Source organism: Stylophora pistillata, chromosome 4 (assembly GCF_964205215.1).
Source record: "Stylophora pistillata chromosome 4, jaStyPist1.2, whole genome shotgun sequence".
In the NCBI taxonomy this organism is placed as follows: Eukaryota; Metazoa; Cnidaria; class Anthozoa; order Scleractinia; family Pocilloporidae; genus Stylophora; species Stylophora pistillata.
This window is the reverse complement of record NC_142522.1, coordinates 22,129,396-22,144,079: the sequence shown is the minus strand read 5'-3', so window position 1 is coordinate 22,144,079 and position 14,684 is coordinate 22,129,396. Positions and strand designations below refer to the sequence as shown.

Below are 14,684 nucleotides of genomic sequence, written 5' to 3'. Positions count from 1 at the left end.
GTTACCATCTGGAAGAGATTTCTCGCGGATTGTCATGTTGCTACACCAGTTGATGGGTTCATCGACCTTCTTAAGTTTTCCGCAGTTCACCGTGTCATTCAGTTTTGCTTTTACTTTCTCAAGTTTTAGAAACTGGTATTCTGTGGACCCCTGCATGACATGGGGTGACAGAAGGGTCCAGGGTCAAGTGGACTGGTTGGCCCACAGTTCCCAGACCTTCGAAGTTATCCTTGTATGCTGATATCAAGTCTTCTTTTCTGAGGGAGCCTGGTTGCAAGTCTGTAAGGGGAAATGGCTGTTGAGGTCTCAGCTGAGCTGAAGTGGCCATATGGACATGGTTTTGGTTAGGTTTGGTGGGAGTCGTTGTGGAGGAGAATACCTTTTTGTGGTGGAATTTTATCAGACCAAGACGTTCACTGTCTCTGCCACTGATCAATGCTGGTTTTCCAGGGATATCCCTAGAGTCCATTATTTGAATTTCCAAGGTTTCAAAGTGGTAAACTCCTTCACGGGCCAAGCTGACCTTGCCAAGTGGGTAAATGGCTTTTCCAGAGTAAGGAAATATCTTCGCATGAGAGGGTTGCAGTGGGGCACTTTCTGACATTTTCCTGCAGATGGATGACGGAAGTGTATTGCATGTGGCTGCTGAATCCACTTGCATTAACACTTTTATGGTCTTATTGGGACTGATAGTTTCGCGCGTATGGAATCCGATTGTTTGTTCAAAGAGGGCTTCTATTTATTTAATAGTTTACATTTATGAACTTAACACGCGCAATTATTTATTTAAATATTTTAATATTTTAAACTTTTTACGTTTGCCACCTTCGTACGGTATAAATTAACTATTCATTTTTATTCTCTTCTCACTTGAGAATGATGACATGGAGTCATCGAAACGTTGTGTGTTTTTCTCGCTAGTGTTTATTCTTAAATGTCTAACAAAATCTAATGTCATTCGAATACATAAAAATTATTTCAGAAATTGTTTACGTCAAAAAATAGTCCAGTCTTCAAGACTGGGTTTTTATTATTCAGGGAAGGACCATTGAAAACATTATTTGGGCAGCTGGTCTGGCGAAATGCAGAAAAAGAAAATGCATGGGATTAGCCACGACAAAAAAAGAATCGACCTTACCGCTTGAGGAGAAATAGCATTATTCAGTCCAAGCGTGGCCAGTGATTCACACTGGAAGTGACTACATAGTGAGACAAACGATTATATTTCATAAACAAGCAAATCAAGTTCAGTATAATTATAATACAGCAATCGCACGTCTAATTAGAGTAAAAGATCGTCTGAAATTCTCTTCGTCGAGCTAATTACTGAATAACGAAGGAAATCAGAGCGAAGAAGAAGGCGCTTTTTAAAAAAATTATTTTAGAAGAAGCCGTCCTTTTACGTTATCCTTTTTTCATTTCTTCCATTTGCAAGTATGTAAATGCGATTCAACCCATTCTTATTGTCAGCGACAGGTGTGTTGAACAATTTATAATTGTCACAAAATTCTCAGGAATTCTCATATTATCAGACTCGTGCAGTCTCGCCTAAAAAGGTCTCAGTAGGCTTCCTAGCGACTAGATTTTCTGTAGCTTCCTTAAAGGTGCTTTGCAAGTACTTTTCGTCTCATGTGAGTTGATCAAATATAAAAGTATCGTGGTAGCTGCAAATGATTTCAAATTTCGTGATGCAAACGGTGTTCTGTATTCGATAATATTAAATAGAAAGTTGTTCTCCAACTACGACACTTTAAAGCCATGCCGAAAAGGAAGTGTATCAAGTAGAATCCTGCAAGTTCGAACTCCTGAGCAAAGCAAAACATGGCTTAAGTTATTGTGGGGGTTCGAGTTAGCTGATAGTCAATGACTGATGAAATTAAGTCGAGACAAATCGGATCTCGTTCGAGTTACAGGGGTTCTATTGTGATTTACTCCTTAAAAATTAAATTTGCAGCTGTCATTACCTGTCAGCACTAATTATTTCATTTTAAAAACCAGGTTGTAAGCACGACAGCAGCAGAACTGTTGGTCACCTCGAGAGTAACGAAACACGATAAAAGAAACAGAAGCTCTGCCAGTTTCTGAAAGCCGGGTTTCTCCAAAATGAATGGTGAAGTTGTGATCATGCCCCTTGCAGTTGCTGCTCTTTGGAAGATATTTTTCGTTTCTCACGTCTTTGCGCAAGGTTAGATTTAATCTAGATGAAAATATTGTGCGAACATTTGATGAGTTCTCACGCAGGTTTTCGATACCGAATATTCCACTAGCTTTGGTTTACCATTAAGTAGCTCGGAGGAAAAAATTGCAAAAATCACACTCAGTGATATAAAAGCGACGTTTCCTTTGGCAGTTATTAGCGTTAGCAATAAAGCTGTCGTTACAGATACGCGAGTTTATATGAGATGATGAAAAGGGATGGTGCATGTATTGCTTCTTTAGAGCGACGGATTGCAATTTTCCTAGTCTTTACGGCAAGTTTCAGAGTACTCCTAGCTTGGATGCACGAAAATGGTTATTTTTTGCAGTATTTTATATCAAATTTAATAACAAATGAAAGTGGAACCCTGTTTTGAGTAAAATCTTAGCTGGTCTAGCCTTTCCCAGAACTAATCGAAATACAATAAGAACTTTGAATTTCTTAGACTTTTATGATTTTTTTAGTTGCTCTTTATTTTAAGATACACACACGCTTTTGAAGTGAATTTGATCCGGTTGAATTTCCAACTGATCCGGTTGAATTTCTAAACTTCCAGATAGTGAGTTATCACGATAGAATCTTATTTTCATCCATTAATAATAAATTAAAATTAAATTTAAGGCAACCATGAATTACATGTGGTCTTTGGCACTCATCTATTTATGAAACCTTAAATTTTGCGCAAACTTTTTCGGAAAATGATCTTACTTTTTAAAGGGAAGTCGTGAATTTAGGCACAAATCGTTTAAAAACTTCCGCAGTAAACATCGGGACTTGTTAAGAATATGCGCTTCTTTGGTTCAAGCTTAACTAATTAACGATTTCTTTGACGCCACCTGTTTATATCCTCAAGTAAAATACACAATGTTGCGAGGCGCAAGAGCTTTCTTTGTGACAATTTTTCCTACGCAGCATTTGCAACCAATTCTCTTTTATGTGGACCAGAATTCCATTACAGTTGCCCAAAAATTCAACAATTCAATTGTTGCTTTTTAGTCCATTCAATAATTCCGTATTCATTATGATGGATAATCTCATTAAAAGATACAGCACCAGTAGCCTATTTAGCATAACGATATTTGTACACTGATTAACACAGAATCTGTTGAGGATAGGGAAACTGGATATAATAATTCTTTCTTATCGATGAAATTACACCTAAACTCTCGAGAGAAGAGAAAATATTAAGAGAAAAGCAAGCTTTAGGAACGCTTTTCCCTTTAACGCATACATGTATTGCTCTAACTTACCGAGAGCAGGGCCGTAGTTAGCACGAGGCAAGACGAGGCAATTGCCTCGTCTTGATTTCGGCCTTTTCCTTTTTTTTTTTTTTTTTTGCACCAGTATCGCTCGGCAATAAAAAAGTGAACTTCCACACTTGCCCATGGGGAGCCCTGTGGCATACACAGCTGCCTTACATCGCTTCATGTTGGTATTGGGTAGGTCTATTATCCCTTTCTTCTATCGTTTTCTCTGTTGATTTAGCATATGGCGTAATGGCGGACGGCCACGCTTTTAGGTCTCCCTCCAAATCGTCGCTAAACTGCCAATATGGCTACAAAGGAGGAGATAAGGGAACTCCTAGGACAGGAAATCACACCATTAAAGCTGGAAATCGAACAAATAAGTAGAAGTTTTGATAGTTTGAAGACAACAGTAAGTCTTCCACAATTCTTCTAGCTTTTAATTTAGTAATCCGTCCCTCAACTCCCAGTTTCTTCTATGTGAATCCAAAAGAGATGGAGGTTGTTGACTCGATAACCTCGCGGTTTTCTTAGCCTCAATGAACGAACTATGGAACACTGCTACCTTTAATTTTTTACATATGTATTCTTTCCTGTTTTTTATGTTAATATTGTAACTAAAACTTGAGTGCTAAATAAAGTAAAGTTGAAAGTTGATTTAGTTGTTGCTTCATTCTCAGAAAAGTGTAGAATTTTGGAGTTTGTTCAACCCGAGGAAGACAATTACCTCGAAAATCATGTCATTAAGTCCTTTCTGGTTGATAACAAAGATCAGTGTGAAGTGAGGTGTTATGCTGAGGACTCCTGTTTATCCTTCAATCTTGGAATCTCAGAGACCAAGGGCAAATTTAAATGTGAACTCAGCGACTCCGATCACTTCCAACATCCTGAACATCTCATTTGTAGGGAAGGCTTCTCCTATCATCCAACCATGGTTGGTATACTGCATATATTTCATTTTTGATAAATGCTTTTAAGCGTCTACCTTAGCAAGAAAGGTATCCTCTCTTGAACGTAGAAAAGACAAAAGTATCGTTTAGAAGGCAGATATGACAACGATCATCGAAAGACACGGCAGAAAAACAACGGCAGAAAAACAACGGCAGAAAAACAACGTTTAGAACTCCCCAAGGTTTGTTCTCTGTGTAGCTCTAGAATTCACAAAACTGAAAGAACTCTTGGGAGAAGTGCTGTAGGAGCAGTATCGCAGTATCTAATGCGTGAACTTTCAGTATGACTTGGATAAGTGTAGATAAGAAGAATTAAAACGTATGTTTGTATGGATCATTTCTAAAACTACATTCTCCTCATTCAGATGACGGGATACAGTTTTTACGTAAGCTACTATCGGCCGGTAGGGGTTAAAGATATCTTCATTCCGGACATCGAAAAACCTTTAGAAAATATTTCAAATCTCTGAAAAAACTGTACCACATGTTATTTCTTCGTAATATAGTTATTTATTTCGATGAAATATCAGTAGAAATCGTTTTAATCTTTTCCGTCCTCAACAGAAGTTATGTGGCACTTCTCCCTGTCCCCCAGCTGCTTCATGTGTACCCGATATTCACGGAAAACTCCGCTGCGTTTGTCCTGCTAGTTGGACTCGAACTGAAAGTTGCGAAAGAGGTTTGTATTATCATTGCAAAATAACCTTTTAAATGCACCTGTTTAACGTAAAGCGTTGCCTACAATGATCTACAACCTGAAAAATCGGCTTCGTCTTTCCCTTGTCACCTATTTCTTCATTCGTTTGTTAGTAAATAAACAGTTAATTGTAAGCGTTGGGCAATTTGACGAACAAAAGTGGTATGTTTGAGCAATATATTGGCATAGCTTGTAAAAATATTCCGCCTCCATCCTCTGTTTGCCCTTAACGGTCGTGGATCACTTTCAAGGGGTTAAAAAGAAGGGAAAGCAGGCCACATTTTTCCATCTTGTCTTAAAGAATCAATTATTTTGGAATCGAAATCTCAATAATTTTATCATCAAAGTTAAAGTAATCACAATATATTTACTTTATTTGTAAGCTACACAACCCGAAAACAACTGGATTAACTGGGATGTTCGAAGCATACGATAGCCAAGGTATCACAAGCACAGAAAAACCAAACGTTATTCTTACTCCTTGCGTTTTCCGCAAACGTGAAGCTCTTCTTTTTGAAATTGGAAACGTATTTCTTGGTGTGAAATGGTCCAGCAGTTTGGTCTTCGCCGTTCACCTTTGGCGTGGTACCTTTTTTCATACCACAATAATACCGGGAGAGTGGTGTAATAGAAGTCTTACAGAGAGAATTATTCTCCGGTGTTCAATTGTTAGTAACGTAGTCTTATTGTTATTTTGAAGATGAGGACGAATGTTCCTCTGGATCGCATGGCTGTTCAGAGGAAGCGTACTGCAACGACACTGTGGGCTCATTTACCTGCACTTGTAAAGCTGGATTTTCAGGAGATGGCAAAGAGTGCAATAGTGAGAAACCGATATTTTGTTTTCTCTTTCTTTGTGTGTTTTTTGTCTTTAACTTGTAGAAGCCTTGTGATATTGTACCAGCAATATCAAAAGCGCTAAGTTTTTTTGCTGAGAAAGTAATGCAAAATTTCACAAAAATTCGAAAGCCGCGAAAGTAATCATACGACGACGATCCATTCTTATCCAGTAATTCAAGCAAGTATTTTCCTTTATCTTTTAATAGAGGGAGATAGGTTTGTGATAGATGTATGTGTCAATCGGTGAAGTTTTGGTAAAGGATACTAATTTGATGCGACCGCCACAAAAAATTGGAAATTGCAAGATTTTTGGCTTGCGAAAAATTGGCAAATATTTGAATTCGCTCTAGTGCGACCTGGCCTTAAGTTGCCAGGTACCTTTTTTCGAACTACAATAACATCGAGAGAATGATGTAATCGAAGTCTTACTGAGAGCATAATTCTCCGATAATTGCTAGTTAAGGTAGCCCTATTGTTTGTTTTGAAGATGAGGACGAATGTTCCTTTGGAACGCATAACTGCTCTGCGGACGCGTACTGCAACGACACTGTGGGCTCATTTACCTGCACTTGTAAAGCTGGATTTTCGGGAGATGGCAAGGAGTGTAGTAGTAAGAACCGATTTTTTCTTTTCTACGTGTTTGTGTTTTCGTTAGGCAACATTTTTTATCTGCTAAAGTTATCCTATCGATCTACTAAGTTGCCAGTGTTTCTTTTTTAAATCGTCTGACCCCTTTTTAATATTGCATTTACTATTACATTTTTTCTTTTTTTTCTAATTTTTTTTTACCATTTTTAACAGCTTAATCTTTTTAATATTTATAAATTACACCTTTTGCTTATCATTTGGGCGAAAAAGATATTCATTTTCGCGAAGTGTAGAATCAATATAGCGAATATACATTCTATAACACCAAGAAGCACTTCATTAACGCCACAGAACATTCATGAGCGCACTTTGCATGTTTATAAACAATCAAAAGTTTCAACGAACAAACAAGAGCATCTATCGACAATCAAGGACGCCAAGTGGACATTCAAACGCGCGCAATTGACAATCAAAAACACCACTTTTGAAAAGAAAATCAATAACATCTTCGGACAATCATGAGTGAAAAAGGAAAATTCAATAAGACGTACAATTAGCATAGAGAGGCGCAATCAATGGCGTCAAGAGACAATTATTCATTGCAAAGTAACATTCCATCCCGCGATTCGAACAATCATTTGAATGATGGGTATGTTGAATGGGAAGAAAAAAAGTGTTCATTAGTGAGTTCACGACCAGTTGTCAAAAAATAACAAACAATGGCCAATAAGTAAGAAAGTACATGTACAATACGTGTACATGTAGGTTATCATTTAAATTTGATGTTGCTCAATCTTTTCCTGAGACAGCTATAAAAGGAGGAATATCTTTGAACGTAACGCTGTCCGCGAAATACAGGTACATGTACAGTACAAGAGTCAAAGAATGCCACCCAGAAACCGAATCTCACTGCAACAACGCGAAAGGATTGTCCGCGCCTTTGAAGATGTCCACGAAGATTATTTGGCGATTGCTGAAATTATAGGAGTAAATAGATCGACTGCAAGAGGTATAGTTTCACGCTGCGTCCGAGAAAGAAGGATAGCTGAAAGACCGCGAGGCGGCGCCAATCATGTACGAGTAGATGATGCCATGCGGGACTGTCTACATGACAGAAAATTGCCTTCTAAAAATTGCCGAGATGAATCGCGAATTGAGACTACGCCTTCCACATAAGCCGATAATTCACGACCATACCGTAGCGAGAGCTCTCGAAGGAATGTGATATCGAGTGAAATTGGCAAGACCTCTGCCGGCTGATAGAAACCGCCCTGATGTGCTACAAAAACGAGTAGAATATGGAAACTGGTTCATGGGTCATGCAGTCGTAAATCACACTGTATTTATAGATGAGTGTGGCGACAATATTTGGACCGCACGAAGTCAAGGACGAGCTTTAAGAGGAGAGAGGGCCTATCGTCAAGTATGTGGTCAGCGAGGAAGAAATGTGACTGTGGCCTTGGAAATTTCCCCAACTAGTGGTCTAATGTTTCACTCAGCAATACTCGGAGGCATGAATGCACGAAGATTTGATGATTTTCTCGTGCAGACAAGGCTAAATCTCGACCCCAATGAACACGTGATTTTTAGTTATGATGGTGCGCCAGCCCACAGGAATCCTGCCATTCCCGGAATTAAGAAAATTGCCATCTTACAGTCCCTTTCTCAATATTGTTGAACAAGCTATTGGTGCCTTGAAAGCTGCAATATAGGCGGATATAAGTCGTCCTGGAATTCAAGTACAGATGAACGACCGCGCTGAAGCCAGACGTCAAGGACTTGCCTTGGGAAATTACCGCACGCAGTTGTTACTTCAAGCACTAAAGAGGAATATTGGTACCATCACTGTCGTCAAATGTGGACAGTGGTTAAGGTTTATGCAGACGTACTTACCAAGATGCATCAAAAACGGAGCAATCGAAGGATAATAGCCTTAAACTAGGAAACAGTTTTGAAATGTTGTTTCCCTTTATTGTTTGTAATTATTACACAAATTTTTAACGATTCGCGGGATTGAATGTAACTTTTCAATAAATGATTGTCTCTTGACGCCATTGATGGTGCCTCTCTATGCTAATTGACTTCTCGAATGTCTCTTTTTCACTTACCATTGTCACAAGATGTTAATGATTTTCTTTTGGTGTTACTGATTGTCAGTTGCGCGTGTTAAAATGTCCACTTGGCGTCCTTGATTGTCGATAGATGCTCTTGTTTGTTCGTTGACACTATTGATTGTTTATAAACATGCAAATTGCGCTTTTGAATGTTCCGTGGCGTTAATGAAGTGCTTCTTGGTGTTATAGAATGTATATTCGCCTTATTGATTCTACACTTCGCGAAATTGAATATCTTTTCCGCCTAAATGATCAGCAAAAGGTGTATATTAGGGGAGGGCCACAAGTTTGCCAGCTCTTGACTGCAACTGTCACCCTCGGTAAATAGAGTTTTTATTACTTATTATTATTGTTATAAGCTCAGGTTCTTTATTGCTTCAGCTCGTTTCATTTTACGCCTAAAATGGCTGCAACCCGTCCGTATAGCACTTCACTAGTCCTGTTTATCATTACATTTGCGAAAGCGAGAAGGTACAAGCCAAGATGAAAAATATTGTTTATTCCATCTACGTACAGATATCAATGAATGTGAAACCGGAAGTGCCGAATGTCACGTGAATGCCACTTGCAACGACATTATTGGGAGCTACATATGTAAATGTAGGGACAATGTGGTCGGAGATGGATTCTTATGCGTGGGTAGGTGTTTTGATAAACGTGTATTGTATGAGCAGTTTATAGACACTTAAAATCCACTTTAAGCTCGAACAAAGTACAACTGTGCAATACCGTGACTAACGCGGCTTATTGTAGGAGTTATTTCCCTGTTTTTGAAGCATGAAAGTAAATAAGAATATAAACAATTTTAACATCGGAGTCAAGGGAATCACAATATTTAGTATTTTACTCGCAAGCTGCACTACCCGAAAATAACTGGATTATCTGAGATGTTTGAAGCATACAATAGCCAAGATCTCACAAGAACAGAAAAAACAAAATGCGTATTATATTAGAAGTTTATATCCGCTGTAAGCTCGACAACAGCCGTAGAACCCTGCAATATAGCAACCGTAAGGCTCATCATAAGAATTATTTTGAAGCATGAAAGTAAATAAGCATCTTCTCCACGAAAGGTGTATAAACATGCTCTGTCACTTTAGGAAGTATCAACTTCAAGCAGTTCAATTCGTGGATCTTCGGACAACCAGACAGGAAATATTTCAATTCGTCCATTTGCTTGTCAACTAGACTTCTTGTTTTTGTTTGTTTGTTTTAAATTTCGTTCGCGCTTCAATATCTTTAGTACCAAAGCAAACAAATACCATTGTGACTCAGGAATTTAATAAATCGTGATAAAACAACACCAGTATCCATTTTTTATTTCAAAGGATTCCCTTTTCATTTTGCACTCAACGGGTCTGATCCAAATATAAGGTAAGATGGATGAATGCATTCTTCTGCTAGGAAGAACATTTAATGCTACTGTTGTGAAAAGTTCAAATTCGTGCTTACAATTACAAATCTCCTGAGCGATTGGAACTACTAATGTTTAGCCTGAAACTACACAGAACTGTAATGATGCATTAAACTCTGGCTTTAATAAATTAATTCTTTCAAAATACAGGGCATAATTTATTGGCTTTCACAAATGAAAGATTTCATAATATTTTTGAGAATGCGTTGTACCAAGAGATTATAAACTGGCAGGCATGGTTAATGCTATCTGGTTTAAAGATTTAATGATGTAAGCGAAATTAAAATTCATCGGCCCAACGTTTCGACACTCCTGTCTAGTGCCTTCATCAGGGGTGTCAGATCGTTCCAACAAGAAGTCCTTTTATATCAGTGCTCATAAATTAGCTGCCGTTTTTTCTGGCGAGGTGTAAATAGGCGTCAGGTAGTAAGCCGCCATCATCACGATTTAAAGGAGCGTGGGCGGAGTTGATATGCCAAGCTTCCAAACAAAGGCGCCGGCGGTAGCGGCAATTAGTGGTGATAATTTTCGAATTATCCTACCCAATGGTATGGTTAGTTAGGCATGTGTACTCCGTCAAAGCTGAAATTTCCTTTTTTGCAAAAGAAGACCGCTTTCTGTTGCTCTTTCAACGTGTACCAAACCGACGTTTGGTCTGTCCTTTATGCTAGTTCAATATAAACTGTTCAATCTCTTGTTTGTACCCAACGAACATAACCAGTTTTTCTCTGCAGCGTTTACTTCTGCGTTTTTTCTGATTTACTCTTGAATTAAAAAAATTTAATTAAACTATCTCATAATGGGGATGTTTTCCGGAGGGGTTAAATAAGTGGCCTTTCTTGGAACGCTTTTAAACACGAAGGCGCGCTATAAAAGGAGCCTTAGGTCCCTCTGGACCATTTGTCAATCAACCTTCGTGTGCTGTAGAACTCTTAGAGTCAACTAAGCTTGAGCTACAGCTTCTCCAAAGCAGTGAAATGGGGGCGCATTCCTCAAAATTGTTTTATGTCTTCATCAAAATACAAGAATTTTTGAGATTTGTATTTCCTTTTTCCAATGGAAACTGTCTTTATTTGTGGCGGTAAATTTGAGATCGAAGTAGGTTGTTCGCACGTTACCTCATGCCACCATGCTGGTGGAAGTAAACAATAGATATCTCATTAGCTCTTTTTTTTCGTCTATCAGCATTTGAATTTGACCCGCACACATCAACGGTGAGTGACAAATGAGCCTAGGTCTTCCCAGGGAAGACTTCCTTATATAGTGCGCCTTCGTGTTTAAATACTTTTAGATAATGGTGACATTATTTCATTTAGCTACTTGTACAGAGGATTCTGCATAGTCTACTTTGGTATGTATATTGACACATGTATCTCCCTTATTTTCATGAATTGAAAAGTTTGTACAATGGTGCTTCATATCGAAATGTTGATGGCAGGACAGTACTGTACTTGAATGGAACCCAGCGTGCCTACGCAGAAACCCCAGCACTCCCGATCCGAGCTATCAGCTTTAGTATCATGTGTTGGATTAAGGCTTTAAGTTCTCCAAGTCATCCCTCTGTACATCATATCTATTCTGACTGGTCAGAACCACATCAGTTCAGAATCTATATTTCTGAATCTCGAGAAATTTGTGTTAATCTTCGGGATCCTCAAAGACGTGATATGATTGATTACTGTCACCGGTAAGCGCTTAAGATACACCTTGTAGTTCCTACGTATAAATTAATAAATAGAAAGAGACACGTAGAGCACTTAAGTATGTATTCCAGAGCTATTTACCTTCCTAGGGAGTATACTGGAAAGCAGAGGTTTGTACAAAGCCTCATTCTTTTTTGTGTTCTATTCCCTCATTATCCAAAGAGAAATCATCCCCAATAAATGGATGCACGTGGCTTTCACTTGGAGCCGAGATAGAAAAGAGGGAATTCTGTACATAAATGGAATTGGAAATGGTAAGAAGAGAAGTTCTAATGTTCATTCGGACTTGATCAAAAATGAACATAAAGTTTTCGACATTGGGCTGAAACGAGATAGCATGGATGATCCGACTTTTAATGGGTACATGAGAGATCTTCTGGTTGTTAATAAAGCGCTATCTGAAGATGAAGTGAAGCACTTAACAGATATACTTTGAGGGAGAGCACTTGGCGTGAGGACCCCAAGGAGACTGCGGCAGCACGGGGCAACAGAACTTTCTAGGTGCTGAGATGTTTGGCCATTACAGATCGCTTGAAATGAAATCTTCAGGAGGTGTGATGCTTTCTCGTTATGAAAATGGAAAGTGCAGATTAGCTTGAACGTAACAATCTTTTAAAGAAAACGATCCCTTGGATATCATTACGTGGACAACAAAACAAAGAGGCATAAAACTCCTTCGACAAGCCCTAAGGCGGAAACCAAAACAGGTGGAATGGAAAACGTGGAGCGAGTCGAGCGGAAGAATTTATTTTAAGTTGAAGCTGCTATACGGTACAGGCTTCATTTTTTTAATCTCTGATAATGCGTGACTCACACGTAGTTTTATCTGTCTTGACTGCGAGAAAAATCGCTCATTCGTCAGTGACCATGTACTTCTGCTTAAAAGAATTTCAACGAATTATCTATAACCGTATCTAATTGGCTAACTTCGGGTTTTTATGCAGCGTCAAAGAAACGCTTAATGACAGTAAGTTATAAATTTTCGGTCCACCTTTCGAATGCTAATAATAATTAATTCAGAGCACGAAGAGATTATAAACTATCTCTTGTTCATCGGCACACTGAAGCATAATTCAACAAAAAAATCGCGTTTTTTCGCTTATCATGACTAGCTTATCATTGATGTTTTCATTTTCTCCTAAATGGCAGGGCTACCCTGCGAGCAGAGCCTCTTCTTTTCTTCTTCTTTTCTCCTTTTTAATCCTCCAAGGGTTATTGTACTTATCGTAGTGTAAGTCTATGGAACAGTTTGGATAATACACTCAAACTCTGTAATTCTTCTCGTGATTTTAAGCATAAACTTAGAGCCAAATTACTTGCTGCTTTCCTTTCTCGTCGCTCTTAGTTGTAACTTGGCGAACGTTTATCAACATTTTAGCTTCCTTAATTTTTCTATTATACTTTTTAGTATTGTAATTTTGTAATTTTTAGATCATTGTCACCAAAAAACCCTCTTTAGGGAGAATCGATAAAGTTTGTATTGAATTGTATTGTAAGGGAAAAGGCTCTGCCGACATCCTGTTCTTGCTTTGAAATACCGAAAGCCCAAAATTCCGGGCTACTCAAGCCGGTTTTGCCTCCAGTCAAACCGGTTTTGATGCGCACGCCTTTGTTTTTCATGTACGCAGATGACCAAATCTGCGCCCACAATAGTCCAAGGGGGCCTGGAGAGTCGGGCCTCGCCTGGAAAAGGATCATTTTCTCGGCAACCGCCGCGCATGTTTAAACAAGCAACAACAGTATCTCGGCAGAGCCTTTTTCCCTTTTCGATTCGAGGATGGGTTAAAAAGGCTCTCCTCAATTACCACTTTTATAACATCCATTTTGAAATCACCCAAATACAGGACTTGGTCAATTCAAATTATTTTATTGATGCAGTACTGAGCCGGTTTTTAAACACGAAGGCGCGCTATAAAAGAAGCTTTAGGTCCCACCGGACCACTTGTCAATCAACCGTCGTGTAATGTAGAACTCTTATAGAGTCAAGGCTGATAGTTTCGAAAGAAACTGTTTGGGGCTGCGTCGGTGGGAGTAACGAAATAATTTGGATATATCAACAAAGTTGAAGTGGTAAACTGGCCACCGTAACGATTCCAAAAGCTGACGTTTTGAGCGTTAGCCCTTCGTCGGAGCGAATAGAGGAATTGTGGGTTGTGTGTGCTTTTAAAGGCTGAGAATGGAGCTACGTTATTGGTGGGAACATGGCAACGAGAAAAACAAAAATAAATTAGTGGAATGAAAAGCGTTCGTTGATCCCTGTGGGATTTAGACTGCCGGTTTGAAAGATGAGCTTTTTTTCAAGATTTTTACGGCTTTCCGTGCTACCTAAGTGTAAGGGAAAGACCGCAGACTGCCATATGTTGCTTAGATTGCCATACTGGTTGCTTATAGAGTCAAGTCAGCTTGACCTACAGCTTCTCCAAAGCAGTGAACAGCGGGCGCATTCCTCGAAATTGTTTCATGTCTTCATCACAATACAAGAATTTTTGAGATTTGTATTTCCTTTCTCAAATAGAAACTGTCTTTATTTGTGGCGGTAAATTTGAGATCAAAGTAGGTGGTTCGCACGTTACCTCATTGCCACCATGCTGGTGGAAGTAAACGATAGATATCTCATTAGCTCCCTTTGTTCGTCTACCAGCCTTTAAATTTGACCCGCACACGTCAACGGTGAGCGAAAAATGAGCCTAGGTCTTCCCATCCTCGGAGGCCCATGGGCTGTGAGTGGATTTCAAGTTAAAGCAGAAGAACCCCTGGGGACATTGTCTAACAAGACTCGTTCCAAACGGTCGCAGTCGTTCTGGCATCTGATTGGTGCCAGAAAATCTTTGTGTTTTTCTGCCCAATCAGAGTGAAGTGTGCTTTGGAGTCCTTTCGTGTGTTTTAATACGGACATATACAAGAAGCTCAGTTGCTCTCCATGTTTGTTAGGGCTGT

General features: G+C 39.0%; 1 protein-coding gene across 1 annotated transcript; it reads left to right on the top strand.

Moving 5' to 3' along the window:
- Nucleotides 1-816: 816 nt before the first annotated feature.
- LOC111323679 (uncharacterized) lies at nt 817-14,384 on the top strand. Its single transcript, XM_022927086.2, has 9 exons — nt 817-2,185; nt 4,122-4,375; nt 4,956-5,070; nt 5,789-5,911; nt 6,416-6,538; nt 9,147-9,269; nt 9,959-10,004; nt 11,444-11,731; nt 11,910-14,384. The coding sequence occupies exons 1-9, from the start codon at nt 2,104-2,106 to the stop codon at nt 12,181-12,183; spliced, it is 1,428 nt and encodes a 475-aa protein (XP_022782821.2). The 5' UTR covers nt 817-2,103; the 3' UTR covers nt 12,184-14,384.
- Nucleotides 14,385-14,684: the final 300 nt, after the last annotated feature.